Raw genomic sequence first — 18860 nt, 5'->3', positions numbered from 1 at the left:
GGACTCGTCACCTATGGTTTTAAAAAACAGTCATTGTCTTAATCATGCCACGCGCCAACTGTTGATAACTAGTCGTGCGCGTGACCAGCTGAGAGTGGGATAGTTTTTATTTTAGGATTTCAGAACACGATAAATCCAACTATTGTGTATGTCTCGAAAACTATGGCACAGCTCAGCTACGCAAGTGTTTGACGCTCCCGTTAATCCAAAACGTTGACGTTTTGACTCTATTTTCCTTGAGTCCATGATCAGGAATATAATTAAAAATTGAACCTTCAATTGTATTCACTTTAGCAAGTGGTTTAGTGATTAATAAAGTTTGTTTAAGCAATAGAGCCAATTGGAATTTTCACATAACTAAAGTTTTAGTGAAGAGACGATAATTTTTTCAAAATAAGACAAAGTTTGATAATCATTCTAATAATTAATAAACCTTACAAAAAATTATAGGATATGACTAGAGACCATGTTACAAATAGCTTGATAACTACTACTATGACCAAGTTTATTTACATAGCAGCAATCTTTTATAATGTAAATGTTGAAAACTACTCATTTAAGGTTTATAACATGTGAATAACTTGAGAAATTATATTACTAGTTTTTTTTTATGGTAAAAGAATACTTATCCATTCTAATTACATAAAAACAATAAATGAAAATAACAGCAGATTTTATGCACACACACACACACATATATATATATATATATATAAAGATTCCTCTACATTCAAAGATGTAGTTGTATGTATGATCAAAATTGGGAGTCGGGCAAATATTATGTATGTGTTTTGGTGACCGCATCATTTGAACTTTCTCATGTTCAAATGGGGAAACCCAATTTGTTATTTACATTTTTTTAATTTTTTATATAAGGCGGGCTAGAATTTTAAGTAGGATGTTTTTACTGTATTAAATATTATTACTTAACCATAATTAACTTATATATGATATACCTGCAAAATTGTAATGCTATATGTATATATATCTATATAAATATATAAATACAAAAATATATATTATTAATTCATATAATAATTGAAACACAATATAAAAAATTCACCTTACTTTTGACGCTATGTAATAAAAAGCTACTCTCACAGACACCACCATACCAAATCCTCTTATATATAAATAAATATTTTTGATTTAGAGAAACTTATAAAATTGTAGAAGAAATATATATATTTTTTTCTAGTTAAGAACACGTTTAATAAAATCCTCTCTAATTTATGGGTAATTATTAAATTTAACAATAGTTATTAATTTTAACTTTTCCTTATTAAGTATTTTTATTCATTGAATTTTAAATAAATTATAGTACCAAATAATATAATAGTGAAAAAAATGAATTTATGAAGGAAGAATATTAACGGAAATGTTAATGATGCTAGGGGTAGGGGGGGGCATAAAAGATTTTAAGGCAACTGTTTTTCAGGAGTTAAAAGTATACGCGTGGTGAGCACGCGTTTCTTGCGCAACATTCTTCTTGCCTGCAAAAGTGAAGGCCTCTTGTTTGTTTGTTTCCTGGGAAAAAAGTTGATACGAAATACTACTAGAGGAATCCACAGAATCCGCATCTTCTAAAATGCCACTCAGAAAACCGCCCCCTGTATGAGGATCCATTTTCCCTCCTATAAAAATCTCTCCACTCTCATTCCTTCCCTACCAACAATCTCACTCCTATTCAATTTCCTTCTAAAATTTTCCTCTCTAATATCATCAGACTCTCTTTTTCCTGAAAATTATCAGCTCTCTTTGGAAGGATTATAGTATTCCAAAGGAAACATCCTATGGACACCAAGATTGGATCGCTTGAGACCTGCAAACCCACCTGCAACGACATCGGAAGCGGACCAAACGGTGACGTCTCCACCATCCAGAACTCCGTCACATCAACACTCATCAAGGATTACGAGGCAACCCTCGGCCGCCACCTCGCTCGCCGCCTTGTCCAAATCGGTGTCACCGATGTCTTTTCCGTGCCCGGGGACTTTAATCTTACCCTGCTCGACCATTTGATCGCCGAGCCGGGGCTCAAGCTGATTGGCTGCTGTAACGAGCTTAATGCCGGGTATGCTGCTGATGGTTTCGCAAGGTCGCGTGGCGTCGGTGCTTGCGTGGTTACTTTCACCGTCGGTGGGCTCAGCGTGCTTAATGCAATAGCTGGGGCTTACAGCGAGAATCTTCCAGTCATTTGCATCGTCGGTGGCCCAAACTCAAACGATTATGGGACTAACAGGATTCTTCATCACACTATTGGTTTGCCTGACTTCAGCCAAGAGCTTAGAGCTTTCCAGACTGTGACCTGCTATCAGGTAAAAGAAAATCCAACTGGGTATTTTTATATTCTACTAATTATCAAGATTTTCAGTATTATATATTAATGACTTGTAATGGGGACAGATAATGTTGTTGAGTGAGTTGGACCATGAGTGGCAGCAAGCGTGATCTTGTAGGATATTGATTTGTTTGGTACTGCTTTATGAATAATGGGGTATGGCTTCTAATGTTTTCTAGGCTGTGGTGAATAACTTGGAGGATGCACATGAACAGATTGATACTGCGGTATCAACTGCTTTGAAAGAGAGCAAGCCTGTTTACATCAGTATAAGCTGTAACTTGCCAGCAATCCCTCATCCCACTTTTGTTCGTGAACCTGTTCCATTTTTCCTCTCCCCCAGGTAATATTTCTCTTCGGTTTGTATATAAGGGTTTGATCTTTGATTAACGATATGATTATTCACTAATTTGTCCGTACAGATTGAGTAATCACCTGGGTTTAGAGGCAGCTGTGGAGGCAACTGCAGAGTTCTTGAACAAGGCAGTTAAACCAGTCTTGGTTGGTGGACCTAAACTGCGGGTTGCAAAAGCAGGCGATGCATTTGTTGAGCTTGCCGACGCTAGCGGCTACGCGGTTGCGGTCATGCCATCAGCTAAAGGCCTTGTTCCTGAGCACCACCCTCATTTCATTGGGACTTACTGGGGTGCGGTGAGCACTGCATTCTGTGCTGAGATAGTGGAATCTGCGGATGCTTACTTGTTTGCAGGGCCTATTTTCAATGACTACAGTTCTGTTGGCTACTCTCTGCTTCTTAAGAAGGAGAAAGCTATCATCGTGCAGCCTGATCGTGTGGTGGTTGCAAATGGGCCTGCTTTTGGGTGTGTTTTGATGAAAGATTTTCTCAAAGCGCTGGCCAAACGTCTGAAGAAGAACGATACTGCTTATGAGAATTATCATAGGATTTTTGTGCCTGAAGGGCAGCCTGTGAAAGGTGATCCTGTAGAACCCTTAAGGGTTAATGTTCTGTTCCAGCACATACAAAATATGCTGTCTGGTGACAGTGCCGTGATTGCTGAGACAGGGGATTCTTGGTTTAACTGTCAGAAGCTGAAACTGCCAAAGGGATGCGGGTGAGCATGGAGAATTGTTGTTATTTTTCATGTTTGGCTCTTGGGTTTTACGGACAGTTTATTAAAACATGAGGAATTTGGATTTGCAGGTATGAATTCCAGATGCAATATGGATCTATTGGATGGTCAGTTGGTGCCACTCTTGGGTATGCACAGGCTGTGCCAGAGAAGCGTGTTATTGCATGCATTGGTGATGGTAGCTTCCAGGTACGCTCGTGGTTCTCGTTTGCCTTTTGCTACTTTTTTCTTTTCTTTTCTTTGGAAAAACCAAACAGTAATCATGAACTCATTTGCTGAGCTCACGGTTTAGGGTTTCATGATCTCCTCGTGAAATCTTTTACTTTTTTCTTTTCTTTTTTATTATTCTTGCTCTGTGGTATTGAATTTCTTTTCTGGGTGACAGGTGACGGCACAAGATGTGTCAACAATGATAAGATGTGGGCAGAAAAGCATCATTTTCCTCATAAATAATGGTGGATACACCATTGAAGTTGAGATCCATGATGGTCCATACAATGTGATCAAGAACTGGAACTACACTGCCCTAGTTGATGCAATTCACAATGGGGAAGGCAAGTGCTGGACAGCCAAGGTTAGATGGTTTCATGGGTCGTCATCATTTCCATTTATAGCTAAAACATAAAATATAATTTACAAAATATTAGTCAGTGAGATGGGTGTTTGATTTTGCAACTGCAGGTTCGGTGTGAGAAAGAACTCATTGAAGCAATCTCTGCTGCAACAGGGCCCAAGAAGGATTGTTTGTGCTTCATTGAGGTGATAGTTCACAAGGATGATACTAGCAAAGAGCTTCTTGAATGGGGTTCCAGGGTGTCTGCTGCAAATAGTCGCCCACCAAATCCTCAGTAGACTCTTCTTCTAGCTCACTGCAACAATTGGGTTATTCCAAGTAGATGAGAAACTCTTATATTGCTCCTAAAGGTTAGTAAGTTATGAGTATATGTTGTATTCAAAGAGTTTGATTGTATTTTGCGGGTTTCATGTTGGTGTTTGATGTAAATTTCCTTTGAATTTGATTATATGAAAGAACCCCAAGTCTTCTGGTTTTCATTTCTCTCTTTGTTTTGTCGATGGCTCCATGTGACAAGGAAGAACATTGGTGTAAAATTCACATGCAAACAACGCGGGACAACCACGTTCTGCACGGTGCTGGGCCCAAGAAGAAAAAACAAAAACAAAAATCTCCACGGACCGAGACTGTCAATTCTTAATTGCTGAAAATAGCCAAAAGAAAAAGAAAAGAAATAGTAGGAGTGGATTCCACGGATTAATTGCAGAAATATTTCTATTAGTAGTTAAGCGAACAATACTGTTTCTTTTCTTGATCTAGTAAAAACCAAAGATGTTATGTGAATGATTTAATAAATCAAGATTGATTTGGAGTTGGACCCAGTACAAATTTAATACATAAAATCATAATTAATTAACCGTATAATTACTCCAATACTTGGTAGATGCATGATTGTCTACACTCTCCTTAATCGTACTACTAGAAAAATGAATTGTCATGAACAAAAGGATGTGATCCAACATTCCTATCCAAAACCTTGTTCAGACTTTGAACTTATCAGACTATTCTAATGGCATATTAACTTTGGAGTCGAACTTTCAGCCGCCCAACATGCGAGGATACCTACACCTCATGGACCCTTTATCACATGCCAATCAAATACTACTTGCAGAAAGTCATCATCCCTTCTTCTAACATCCTTTAATGTCTTCATAATCCAGCATTTAGATTACATGAAGCCAAAATGATAAGGACCCGAAAAAAATAGATCCCTTCAACATAAGGAGCCATCGAGTGTAGAGAAGCTACCACACTGATGCTTCAAAGCCACAAAATTCCGCACTTAAATGCCAGACTTCTGTTAGTACAATTCATCGAAAAACCAAAAAAGCTTGATACAAAATAAAACATAAGGAGGACCGCCAGATACAAACAACAAAGTTGATGAAATGTGATCGGTAGATATCTACAGCTTACTGTCACCGCTACTCTGTGTGAGCACCAGATGGCCATTTTCGAGTAGGGTGGCAGGGAAGGGGCTTCGGCAATTGCTCACATGTGATTTTAGCCTTTGCATGTTGGGGTGTGCACTTCTACATCGGTGGCAGCGTAGTTCCATTGACAATAAGCTGTTATCTCTTGCCAGTGATACTACTCCTTGCTTGCTAACCTCCTCAATTACATCCACAGAGTCACGGAAAAAAGCAGTACTGAAACTATTCCAGTGCTTCTTATTCTTCAGATATTTTGAATCAAAGTCTTGACTAATAACATGAAGATGTAGTTGTCGCATTGATGGGGCCTGAAAAATTATACAGGTAAGCAACCTGCTAAATGATTTGTACTATGTAGAAATGTTTCATTATACAATCTATACTCATAAGCAAAACTACTAAAGTAAACTCGAGCTTACAACGTAAATTTTAGGCACTAGTTTTCTAACCATTTGATGTTGATATCTAAGAAAAGTTTCAAAATTAAAATCTAACATTTAAAATTGTAGTGCTTACATTGAATTTGAGGCCCAAACTTATTACAACATAACAGGCAAAATTTTCTTGAGGACTAATATCAGAGAATGCTATACTTCCGAAATAGAGAATAATTAAATTTCTTTCAGATCATTGAAGTTTAGCATTATTTTCAAATCTATCTATAACCTCTATCCATCCTCTTCTTGAACTGTCTAGTTGGCGTGTAGGTCTATAGCAGAGAATCCCCTACTCACCATGTCACAACTTATATACCAAATTTCTGTTCAATAAATGATTAATTTTTTCCAATAAACTAAACCCAACATTTTTCTAAAAGCATAAGGAAGAAAGCACCAAGAGAGAGAATAAAGGGAAATACAATTAAACAACACAAGGATCTTGAATGTAAAACATACTGAATGGTAACCAAGGCGAAAGACCAATGATGCATCTTCATGCAAGAATTTATTGGCCCATTTCAAGCCAACATCATGCATTGTCATCAACAGCTGAAGATGCTCCCTGCATACGTCTGTCAAGCGATCTAGACCTTCATACCGTGCCAACACCAATAGGTGCTTCCGTGCCTACATAATGAAGGAGCTATATATTTGATCTTGCAAGCAGGGATTTGAAAAGAGGATTTATTACACAGTGCTCATTTACCTTGGGATAAAGGTCATTTAGCACAAGAACATCATCCGACACCTCCAGCACAACATCCTTATGTCTCTCAGGATGCATGGCAATGCGGTAAAGAGCTTGAGCCCATGAGCCCCAGCCATTTCCATTACTGTTGCCACTGTTGCTAGGTGCAATTATGGTAGTAGGATCAATTGTATCAGCGCTAGCCTCATTTTGAGATCCCTTCCACTTCTTGCTCCTCTCATTTTCATGATTAGTGTCTTTCTTTTTTCTATCACTCCATGAAATTTGATGAGGGCCATTTTCAGTGAGATCAAGCAATGTGGAAGCCTCTGATCCAATGGTTTCATCTCTTCTCGCTGGTGACTTTACTTGGTTCCTTATTATAGATACAAAACCTTCAAAAAGTGATGTGTATGCCTCACGAAGAATTTTGCAGCCCTTGATGTAGTCATTATTAAGACAATTTGGCCTATGAGGATTCATATTTGGTCCAAGAACATGTATCACATGGGTTACCCCTTCTTTACTATACAGGGGAGAAGTTGAAGGGAGAGGAACAACCACAGCATTCCCAGGAAGAAGGGACTTCACTTGTTCCTTCGTTGCAGCCTCTAGCGCTGAACCAGCAGCCTTGAAAATTGCAGCATTTACACCTCCTCCTCCAGGTTTCAGTCGCCTGCACAGGATGGTCACTCGTAAGTCTTCCATGAGATCTATACATACAATTACAAGCCCATGGGACAATCAGAGGGTTGTATGCATACAGTTACGCAAGCTTACCAGTTAGCAGCATTAGCAATTACATTACAGTGTAGACCTGCTAACGAAAGCTTAGTTATATCCCCACCAAATGTGAAGAACCTTTTTTGGTCAATGTTCTTCTGCGCAGCTTTAGACCTGACCAAAGACAATATCTTTGATCCATGGGTCAAGTCCACTAAAACAAGTCTACCAGTTCCAAGTTTACTCATGAATTCCTCCACTTTCTCCACAATAATATTAGACGCTTTCTCATGGTTGAACTGGAAATCTGCAGTTGAAATAGATGGAAATGCCAAAGTGGGAACATCATTTGAAGGATCATTCTGATCAACAGAAGATGCTACCAGGTCTTCACTTCTCTTTCCCGCCTCCCTGGAAGAAGCACATGCTGAAGACACGTCCTCTCCTGCAAAAGGGCAATTCTTTCCCTCAGATGTTTGATGAGACACATGCTCCTGAATGTTATTTAAATTTGAGCCTGCACCAGATGGAGCATCCACCTTCTTTAAGAACTTCATTATACCAAGCTGAACTTTGGAATCTCGGTTCCTCTGGCCAAGACAGCCTTCAGTCAGCTTGTCCAGAGGACCAAGCTGACTGTACATGATAAGAGCGTTTTGAACATCATTATCATTTTGGCAAAATGTTATTCGTTTAAAACCCTCATTTAGCTTGGGAAATTCTTTCTTCTGAAGCATTCTATTCACAACTGCTGCAGCTTTTCCACCTTGCAAGTTACCTTCATGCCCAGTTCGCTTCACAGAGCGAGAAATACAAAGCTGGGCAGGAAGATCAAGCACCACAGCATGAACATCTACTTGCGAGTTGCCAAATTTCACAAACTCTGCACGTTGTTCTTTGTCGAGGTTGCATCTATCAATAAGAACATTTTTGCCCTCGTTCAAAGCACTAACTGCACTTTTTAAACACTGAGGCCTAGTTCCAGCTTTGCCATTATTAATAGTATCCTGCGTAAGAAGCCAAGAGAATTTGGATCACCCCACCACTTCGACCCATTAATGATGGAATCAAAATCGGGTCAATTGACTTCTTTATCCCCTAAAAAGAGATGCATCGAGGAGGTTTATCATTTATGAATAACAATCCACCTGATAGAAGTAACTAAATATGGAAAAATAAACCGAACCCTGGTGAAGCATTTTATCAAACACGTATGACGTGCACCGTGATATTATCACAGAAGGAGTTTGAGAAAGAAACCTGACAGATACGAATCCAGGTTCGAGAAGAAGAGCTTATGATATTGTCAGCGAAGGTGGACTTGCCGCTCCCTGGTGCACCCACTAACAGTAGCATGATCGTTTTTCCCTTCTCTACTTCACCATTTTCAGGCACACACACAAACAACAAACAAATAGATAAATAGTAGTTCTACGGACATTGATCATTAACAATAATAAAACCCTAGGAACTGGGTTCCGAAGGAGCATACCTTTGGTTTCAGAATTACCATCGATGTCCATGTCCATTGTTGATCTGATTAAAATGTCTTTTACGACTTCGAATTTCAAATTCCTGCCTCCCTTTTCGCCAGTTGCTTTTCTCTGATTTAACACCTTTGGCTAGGCGTAGAGATGGGTTCAGTTCTTTTTTCGTGTTTTTTAATCCTGGAAAAATGAAAATAAAAAATAAAAAATTAAAAGCAGAAGAAACTTCTTTGAAGTGGCAAGTAGGTTGGGTTTCTGAAAACAAATAAATGGGTCCAAGCCCACGGGAATTCAAACATGAAACACCTCCGCGATTCCATTTTCAACTGGGTAGATTTTTTTAAAAAAGAAAAATATTACAAAAATTTTAATTTATAAAAATGTTAATGTTATTCCATCTTAAAAATGGAAGATGGAGACCAAATTGATGACTATATGGACATTGCAAAGAGATTTCATTGGACAAGTCAGACGGGATTGACACGCCGAAAGTGAAGAATTTTGTGTTCTTCCAATTTCCTAATAAGTTTTCAACTCCTCAGATCTGCGAATTCCATCTCATCGCATTTTCTTTAACTAGAGAGGTTTTACAGGTTTTAAGATGAAATTTTCCCGCCAGTTGTGGCTATTTCTGTTAACTATAAATGCAATCTTTCTCCATCTAAATATCCTTCCCATCTGTAGCCAACTATGTTTTGAGGAACAGCAATTGTCGTTGCTTCAATTGAAGAACAACTTCAAGTTCAATCCTGCATCGTCTGTAAAACTGGTGAATTGGGTTCAGAGCATAGATTGTTGCCGTTGGAATGGCGTAACCTGCGATGAAGATGGTCGAGTCATGGGTCTCGACCTCAGTAAGGAAAATATCGCCGGCGTAATTGACAACTCAAGCAGTCTTTTTGATCTTCAGTATCTCCGGAGCCTGGATTTGAGTTTCAACAACTTCAATCGTTCTCAAATACCATCCCAGATTAGCAAGCTAGGGAATCTGGTCTATTTGAACTTGTCTAACGCTGGATTTGGGGGGCAAATTCCGATTGAAATTTCACGTTTAACAAGATTGGCTAGCCTTGATTTATCCAACTTCTTTCTAGGAGACTCACTGGTACTTCAGAACCCAAATCTAACTATGCTTGTTCAGAATCTCTCACACCTCACAGAGCTCTATCTTGATGGTGTAAGAATCTCTGAACGGGGGAAGGCATGGTGCCAAGCCATATCTTCATCGCTACCAAATCTAAGAGTGTTGAGCATGTCCCGCTGCAATATTTCGGGGCCGATTGATCCATCATTGTTAAAGCTTAGGTACCTTTCAATCGTTCGTCTTGATAACAACGACTTGTCAAGTTCAGTGCCAGATTTCTTTGGGAACTTTTCAAATTTGATTTCCTTGAGTCTCGGCAATTGTAAATTGTCTGGAAAACTTTCTCAGAGGGTCTTGGAACTAGAAAAACTGCAGACTCTTGACTTGTCAAACAACAAGTTTCTTCAAGGTTCTGTTTTGGATTTCCCCCGCAATGGGTCACTGCAGACGTTGGTTCTCAGTGGCACAAATATCTCAGGGAAATTACCAGAATCTATCGGCAATCTTGCAAGCTTGGCAACAGTAGACCTTTCCGGTTGCAGTTTCAGTGGTTCAATTCCTAGCTCAATGGCAAACCTCACAAGATTGGTTCATTTGGATTTATCTTTCAATCATTTCAGCGGATTAATACCGTCATTTGTTTTGTCCAAGAACCTGACTTATATAAAGCTTTCTCATAACATGTTCTCAGGTCCAATTCCAACTCATTGGGAAGGCTTTCAAAATCTTGTAAATCTTGATCTGCGAAATAACATGCTCAATGGCACAATCCCGTCATCTCTCTTTTCTCTTCCCTCACTGCAAAAGATTCAACTTTCTGACAACCAATTTTCTGGTCAACTACATGAATTTCCAAGTCTTCCTTCTAATCTTCTGGATACTCTTATTTTGAGCAGCAATAAATTGGAAGGGCCAATACCAACGTCCATCTTTAAACTCAGAGGACTTCATGTACTTCAGCTTTCTTCCAACAAGTTCAAGGGAACTATACAGCTAGCCACTATCCAGAATCTTGGAAACCTGACCAACCTTGATCTCTCTTACAACAATTTGACTGTCAATGCCAGTGGTAACTATTCTACAATTTCATCCTTCCCACAGCTTACCACACTAAAACTTGCTTCTTGCTCACTCGAAGTGTTTCCTGATCTGAAGAAGCAATCAAAGCTTTTCTCTTTGGACCTTTCGGAGAACAAAATTTCTGGAAGTGTGCCTAGTTGGTTTTGGAGCATCGGTAACAGTTCTCTCAATGAAGTGAATCTATCATCCAACAGCTTCACGGATCTGGAAGAACCCTATTATCTTCCTCCTCTTAGCAGTCTTGATCTTCATTCCAACCTGCTCAATGGACGACTGCCAAAAATACCATCATCCGCAGCCTATTTAGATTACTCCTCCAATAACTTTTCTTCAGTTATTCCTGCTGAAATTGGGAATTTCCTCTTCAACAGCGTTTTCTTTTCCCTATCAAACAATAGCCTGACTGGACCAATTCCTGAATGTATATGCAAGGCTATGTATATCCGAGTTCTTGACTTCTCAAGCAACATGTTGAGTGGTCTAATACCAGAGTGCCTCTTTCAAATGACAAGCCTTGGTGTCTTAAATTTAAGGCGAAACGTTCTCACAGGTAGACTTCCAGATACATTTTCAGCATCCTGTGGTTTACAAACTCTGGATCTTAATGCAAATCAGTTGGAAGGACCGGTTCCAAGGTCTCTGGCCAACTGCAAAATGTTGGGAGTGTTCGATATGGGAAACAATAGGATATATGATAATTTCCCATGCCAGTTGGAAAATATATCCAGCCTGCGTGTACTTGTTTTGCGATCCAATCAACTCCATGGCACCATTGCTTGTTCAGGATCAGATAAGGTTTCTTGGAAAATGCTTCAAATTGTCGACTTAGCTTCCAACAATTTCAGCGGTACTCTACCACCAAAATGGTTCAAAGCTTGGCAGGCAATGATGGGAAATGAAGATCATTACCCCCTCCAATTTGAGTTCTTGCATCTCAACAAGTTTTACTATCAGGACTCGGTAACAGTTACCAGCAAAGGTCTAGAATTAAAGTTTGAGAAGGTTTTAACACTCTTAACTGTCATTGATTTCTCAAGGAACAAGTTCGAAGGGCCTATTCCAAAAGAGATGGGCGAGTTTAGAGGAGTCTATGTTCTTAATCTTTCACAGAATGTTTTGACAGGCCAAATCCCTTCAGATTTAGGCAACATGATACGGCTTGAATCTCTAGACCTCTCTGGAAACAACCTCAATGGAGAGATACCAACGCAGTTAACAAGGCTAAATTTTCTTTCGTTCCTCGACCTCTCAAACAACCAACTAACGGGAAGGATCCCAATAGGAGCTCAATTTGGAACATTTTCAGCAGCTTGCTTTGAAGGGAACAAAGGATTGTGTGGATACCCGTTAAACGTGACTTGCAGAGTCCAAGAAGAGGCTAAAACAACGGAAGACAGTGAAGGGAATGATAGGGTAGGAGTTGATTTGAAATTCACAGGTCCTTTGTTTGGATTTGTGTTTGGTCTGGGAATTTTTAATTTGCCTCTTGTGTTTTGTAAGAGATGGAGGATATGGTATAATGGAAGAGTTGATCGACTCATTCTCTCAGCTTCTACAAGTCATAGTAGATCCACGAGAGGAAGAAGAAATAACGCAAGGAGCAGGCAGCAACGATGGGGAAGATGATTAGGGATGCAGTTTTCTCCTACTTTGGTCAGTGATCCGACACGTTCTACAACCAGCTACTCTAATTGTGTTAGTTAATGGTAAAATCAAGTGCAAAATACCATCTCAATTCTGCTAAAACATTAGCAAAAAATTTGAAATAATGATTGAAAAATGGAATAGAGAGGGAAAATGATAGATATAAATTTTTCTTAAGAAAAACTGAAGAGATAGGAGAAGATTGTTGCGCAAATCGCCCCCTTACCGCCGTCAACCACTCATCGTGGAGGTGCTAAGAGGATACGGTATATTGTTCTTAGTATAATTTTGTTTATATATGCCTTGTACTTTTCTTTAAACATTAATTAAGGTCAGACGATGAATTTAATTTTTAGAAAGAGATATATAGTCTGTTAAATTCAATTCTATTGTATCACCTTCTTTTCCATTCCTTCTCATTTTGTTTATTGGGACTAGAGATGTGAAATCTTCTTCCTTTCTTTTTTTCACAAGAATTTCTTTTCTGATCGATCGTATTACGTATAGTAGATTTTTTGTTACAAATTACAGTTCAAACCATAAATGTTTAATTCAAATATTACGTCTCACGAATTATAAGTAAATTGTTCAACAATTTGATCCTATATTCACAACTCATTTCAATCTACTAAAACTATATCTTGAAAAGCATTTAGACAACTTCATTTATTTATTCTAAGCAATCTTTACACATTTTGTTTTAAAAACAAGTATTTCTTTATTTTTCTGTAATATGAGTATAAGTTTTAAATTTTTGATTAGTTTTTCATTCAAAGATTACATATATTATGACAATTTTTTAGAGAAAAATTATGGTGAATGTTGATTAACGTGATATATTATGAGTCTCATTATTTGTCAATTTTCTTACATTAGCAAAATTGGTTGAAAAATCACGTGTAGGGAGAATATTGCAATAGAAGGAATCTTCTCAATACTAAAGCTTAATCTCATAATATTCCTTACAATAATGTATTATTCATACTAAAAACCCTATCTAAGGTATCGAATAGAGTATTAATAAGGGTATTATGATTTTATTGTGCGATATATGATACTACAATTAGAGACATATTTATGGTCTCGACAGACAACAATGTTTTACAAAGATGAAAAGGACTTAAAGTAAACAATGTTGTCCAAAATTACTACTGAAGGCTTATAACGAATACTATAAAAAATGTCACTGTAGTTATTTTATTCCTCAAGGATGATCACACACTTGGTTGTAACTTCTAGAGTCTTAAGAAATATGGAAAACATACTTGAAAGTTAGTTTTTTGTTCCATTAGTAGATATTAACAATAGAATAATAGATGAAATTGGAAGTAATTTGAAAAGCTAACGGCTCTAGTAAACATAACTGCAACATTTGCCTAACACATCAAAATTGTCTTCCAACCAATCATTTTTGTTATAATAGGCACTACATGAAAAGTGTTTCATGTCCTATTATGGATTTGTCTTTAAATCTTGTGTGATTATGATAATGTTCTTATAGTCTCAAATAGCTATCTCCCTATTCTCTAGGAATACTTTTTCAACATGAGACTTATGTTTGGTGTTGGCTTAAACATAAGTCTCACGGCTACAATAATACCAAGGAGAAAACCTCCTAACTTATATATATATTTGGTAAGTTCGACTTGCTCATAATAATATTGTCTCTTTAATTTCCGTTGACATTATGTCTACTAGGCTTGTAAGTAAGGTAGTCTAAAGGAATTTAAAGTTTTCATTATTTCTGATCAAATAAAATATAAATTGAGTTTAATTTCATGAAAATCTAACATGCAACAGGAAGTGATCCTTTTTCTAGATTTGCAATCATGACTAATTTAGAGTTTATATTTTGAACAATTTCTTGGGGTTCTTTTAGTTTTTCATTTAGATTACAGAACCTTTCCAAATATATATAACAATTGTTTTACTAACTATTATTTTTTTTTACTTTATGGTATGAGTATACAAGAATTTTTTTTTTAATGTTTCATACACACTTAAAGAAAAAATCCAAAAATTTTAAGATTTTTTAAAATATCTTTTAAAACTCTATTGAATAATTTATAAGAGTATTTGTAAATTTCAAATTGTTTAGTTATGAGAACTAAATAATCTATTTATAGGTAATAAAAGTAGTCTAGTTTTTAAGAAAGTAGAAAAACTAATTCAACTTAGAAACCTAAAACAAGTTTTGTCTAAGAATGATTTCATGTTAAACTTGAAAATGTCATCTCATGGAAATTCTATGACCAAATATGGTTTATAAGATATCTACGTAAATGATTTACTTTTTTATCAGGTATAAATCTGAATTTAAACTAGGATAATATGTAGTAATTAATTGTATAATTATTTTTAATAAAATTATAGGTAATCATATAAATTAAAATTGTATAATTATTTTTAATAAAATTATAGTTAATCATATAAATTAAAAAGTAATCAATTAATAGGGAGGTTATATGATATCTCTGGCATACTATGTGTCTCTCGCATAGAGGTGAACTTCATATCTTATCTTAGTATGTGGAATCTATCCTCTTATAATGAGAGACTTAGATACAAGAGACGAATCTTATAATAATTTAAAAGTTCTAATAAGTAGGGGCACGTAACGGTCCAAAACTTAACCAGACAAGATTGAATTGAGAGCATATAAGAACCAAGTAAACCCCATAAGCCAAACTGAATAACGAACCATACAAATGAGTAAATTATGAGTAAAATAATATTTAATTATTTTTTTATTACTGGTCCAAACCAGGTCTAAACTGGATTATTTAGCTTGATATTTTGAGAACCAAAGAATAAACTAGATATATTGCCTAAATGTGATCTAATGTATACTGAATTAATTAGTTCAATTCAATTTTTTAGTCTGGAATGAAATTTGCACATTTTTACCAAAAGTAGGTTTAAAAAAATAATCAAATAATTTAGACTAAAAATTGTATATTTACTCCATTCAGCTAAAGACATTTTATGAACAATTTAAAGGCTAAATAATGGAATTCAATCTTTTAAAAACATTGTTGCTTTCTTTTTCTTTGCATTATCCCTAACTTAGAGAGAGATAGAGTAATAGAGAGAGAGAGAGAGAGAGAGAAAACAAGAACATATTCCTAATAGTAATTAGATTCTCTAGTATATAGATACAATTTTTAACAATGTTCTCTACACTATATATATGATTATGAGTCCAAGTTTTCTAGAATTGAGGGTGACCCAACCCTCTCCAATGAAGGACTCTCACCCGCCCATTTGACTTATGGCATCATCGACTTGCTTTTCAACCTAAGCAATTTCATAACCAGAGAGAAAGACCTCTCTTTCGGGATCAGACCCGTCCCTAGATGTAGTAGTCAATCAGTGGGACATTTAAAGAAGCTATGCACCTTTACTGAAAACAAGCCCTTTCATCCTAATCTCATCTATAGCAAAGGAGGGCTGAGCGTAGCGCCTTCTTTTTTGGGACACAGGCTATTACAGACACATCACTCTATGCCATTTGATGTATGTTGGCGCAGAAAGGGCCGCTTGATCACCCCATCTACTTTGCAAGTAGATGACTTAGAGCTTGGGAATTATACAACCACCAAACCCTCTTTATCAATATCCGACCCACACCTAAGACCCAATATTGAGCACTAGAGCTGCTCATAACAACGTACCGAAAGGAAGAATGTGATGAGTTCATATTCTCCATATTCGACTATAAACTAGATAGTGAGGATGAAAAAAAGCATTAGGTACCTCGTTCGTCTTCTCGTCTTTACTCTTGTCAAAATTCCAAAACCATAAATCACTCTCAAATTAAGCATAAATGGGGCAGAAAGTTGTGAAAAAAATATTGAAACATATGGATATTAGTTTGAATCCTATTTTTCCTTCCAATGAAACTGTTGAAGTTTTACCCATGGATGACACTAAACATGTTTGACTACATTGGTACTGAATCTTTTAAGTCTCGAAAAGAAAAGAAACTATAATGTTGATAACTAACATAACAATTGTTTCATATAAAAAAAGTTTCATTTCATTTGGTAGTAGCTTTAAGTTCTCCTTGTCACTGTTTCTATATTCTTCTTTCAGTAATTAAAATCATACGATAAATTACATCCAACCCTTGCCGCTACAACAGAAATGAAACAATATGTTGGTAAATAAGTTTTCATCTAGTATTGAAAAAATTATAATTGTCAACATAATTAACTATAATTATGGTGATGTTAATTCCATAATTTTAGCAGATTATGTTCCTTAATATGTTCCTACAATTATGTACTTAATTTGTATATTTTCTAATTAGTCTCTTTTTCCTTTTTGTATATATAAATAGATTGTATCAATAAAAGTAGATCAATTTTCAGTGGCTCAATTTCTGTTCTTTTATTATAATGGTATCAAATTTATGATAATCTGAATTTTTTTCGTCAGAAATATTTTTTGGTTTGGCTTCTCGACTATTATAGGCAATCATACTTTGGTGTTCGTCTTCCACTTCAACAAATTTTCATGTATAATATATACTTTGTCTCTTACCATCTCATGAATTTTACAAAATATGATATTATTTCTATTAAGTTTAATGGAAAAAACTATCCTGTTTTGGAGTTTTATTTTCGAATGTTTATAGAAAGAAAAAAATTAAATGGAATTTTAGATGGATCATTGATGGAACCTATTGATAATAAAGAAAAAGAAAAATGATGAACAATTAATGCTAAAATTATTACTTGGATTTTGAATTCTGTTGAGAAAGATATTACTTTGAGTTTGAGATCTTTTTGTACTACTAGTTCAATATGGGATCACCTTAACAAAGTGTATTCCCAAACAAACCAAGCTAGACAATTTAAAATTGAATATATTATTGCTAAACTCAATCAAGATGATTGGGATATAAGAAATTTTTATGTTCAATTGGTGGGATTATGGACTGAGTTAGATATGGTGTCTCTAAATTTTATTGAGAAGTCAGCCTACCAAGAGTTAAAGAAAGAGAAAGATAGGAGTGGAGTACTACAGTTTCTCATGAAACTCAGAACTAAGTATGAAAATGTTAGAGCCAATGTAATAAATTGATGAATAATAGATATTGCTTCAGTTTTAGGTGATTTTCTTCGTGAGAAAACCAAACTACACACTTAAACTGTTTTGGGTGCTAAAACTAATTCTGTTGATATGTTTTTTTTAGTTTCTCGTGACAGGCCTCAAATGAAGCAATCAAGTGGAGATTATAGCAAAGTTCAATTTGTAATAGAATTGGACGCATACAATCTCGTTGGAAGAAGAAGAATGAATATAACTAATGTAAGAAGAAGGGACATGTGATTTTTTGGTTGTCGACTCTTGCAAAAGAACAACAAGAAGATCAATATGCATTTTCACTAATGGTTTGAGTGAAGAACATGACAAGACTGGTGGTTCCTCTAGTAGTAACTTGAGCATCACTTGAGAAATCATACAATAGATGATCCAAACTACCTTACAAACAACTCTACCAGATGTTATTTCCTTTTTTTTTATGTTGTTGGTTTTATCAGGTAAAATCAGTTATTCATCTCTTTAGTTCCTTGATTCTGTAGCCTTTAACCACATGTCTAACTATAAACACAATTTTTCAAAAATTCAACCTTATCCACTAAATCAATTTGTTATTGTTGCTAATGAAGAAAAATTACCTATCAAGGGCACAGTAACACTTTCATTAAATAAATCCTTTTACTTTCTAATTCTCTTTATGTCTTAAATTTAACTGCAAATTTAATTTATGTTGGTCAATTAGTTTATCAAAATTATTCAGTTAATTTTTCTCCTGTAGTTGTTATATACAAGACCTTCACAATGGAAGGTGATCAGGAGAGGGCATAAAAAAGGAAGATTATTTCATTTGAACGTGGATAATCAATATTACTAGGATCATGCATCTTTTTTTTTGTTGTTATGTTTCTTCTTCAAACAATGATAATAAAAAGTGTTGTCTTTGGCATCGACGCCTTAAACATCCTAATGCAAATAGACTTAAACATATGTTTTACTCTAGTGTTTTTTATTTTCATTAGATGTTGACAGATTTTTTTGAAGTTTAATTGTGACAGTTATTTTCTTGGTAAAACTACAAAGTTATTTTTTACTTTTAGTTCTTCTAATGTTGATGCACCTTTTGATTTTGCTCATATTGATTTATGGGGACCATCACCATTTTTCTCTAGCTTGGGTTATATATATTTTATATTATTTATTGATCATTACACACGTTTTACTTACGT

At 35.9% G+C, this 18860-nt stretch overlaps 3 protein-coding genes across 7 annotated transcripts; 2 read left to right on the top strand and 1 right to left on the bottom strand.

Annotated features, from left to right (window-relative positions):
* The first annotated feature begins 1490 nt into the window (after positions 1–1490).
* On the top strand, positions 1491–4823 carry LOC110809469 (pyruvate decarboxylase 2). Of its 3 annotated transcripts, none has more exons than XR_002538835.2 (7): positions 1491–2318; positions 2521–2684; positions 2764–3414; positions 3504–3621; positions 3818–4006; positions 4114–4356; positions 4528–4823. XR_002538835.2 is itself a non-coding variant. In XM_022035321.2 (6 exons), exons 1-6 carry the CDS (start codon positions 1794–1796, stop codon positions 4282–4284), a joined length of 1818 nt encoding a protein of 605 aa, XP_021891013.1. In that variant the 5' UTR covers positions 1491–1793; the 3' UTR covers positions 4285–4485. The 3 variants fall into 3 exon arrangements, 1 of the variants encoding a protein (XP_021891013.1); XR_002538834.2 differs by having other exon boundaries at positions 4524–4823; XM_022035321.2 differs by lacking the exon at positions 4528–4823 and having other exon boundaries at positions 4114–4485.
* Positions 4824–5111: 288 nt separating this feature from the next.
* On the bottom strand, positions 5112–9107 carry APTX (APRATAXIN-like protein). Of its 3 annotated transcripts, none has more exons than XM_088209804.1 (6): positions 8783–9107; positions 8551–8666; positions 7348–8297; positions 6586–7243; positions 6336–6506; positions 5112–5747 (listed from the first exon to the last, which is right to left on the bottom strand). In XM_088209804.1, exons 1-6 carry the CDS (start codon positions 8817–8819, stop codon positions 5412–5414), a joined length of 2268 nt encoding a protein of 755 aa, XP_088065930.1. In that variant the 5' UTR covers positions 8820–9107; the 3' UTR covers positions 5112–5411. The 3 variants fall into 3 exon arrangements, with proteins under 3 accessions (XP_088065930.1, XP_088065931.1, XP_088065932.1); XM_088209805.1 differs by having other exon boundaries at positions 8551–8663; XM_088209806.1 differs by lacking the exon at positions 8783–9107 and having other exon boundaries at positions 7348–8388.
* Positions 9108–9120: 13 nt separating this feature from the next.
* Positions 9121–12964, top strand: LOC110809468 (receptor-like protein 39). The gene has a single exon (XM_022035320.2). The coding sequence runs from the start codon at positions 9379–9381 to the stop codon at positions 12565–12567; it is 3189 nt and encodes a 1062-aa protein (XP_021891012.1). The 5' UTR covers positions 9121–9378; the 3' UTR covers positions 12568–12964.
* Positions 12965–18860: the final 5896 nt, after the last annotated feature.

The sequence above is a fragment of the Carica papaya genome, chromosome 8 (genome assembly GCF_054855325.1).
Source record: "Carica papaya isolate Zhongbai chromosome 8, ASM5485532v1, whole genome shotgun sequence".
Lineage (NCBI taxonomy): Eukaryota > Viridiplantae > Streptophyta > Magnoliopsida > Brassicales > Caricaceae > Carica > Carica papaya.
This window is presented reverse-complemented; position numbering and strand designations above follow the sequence as displayed.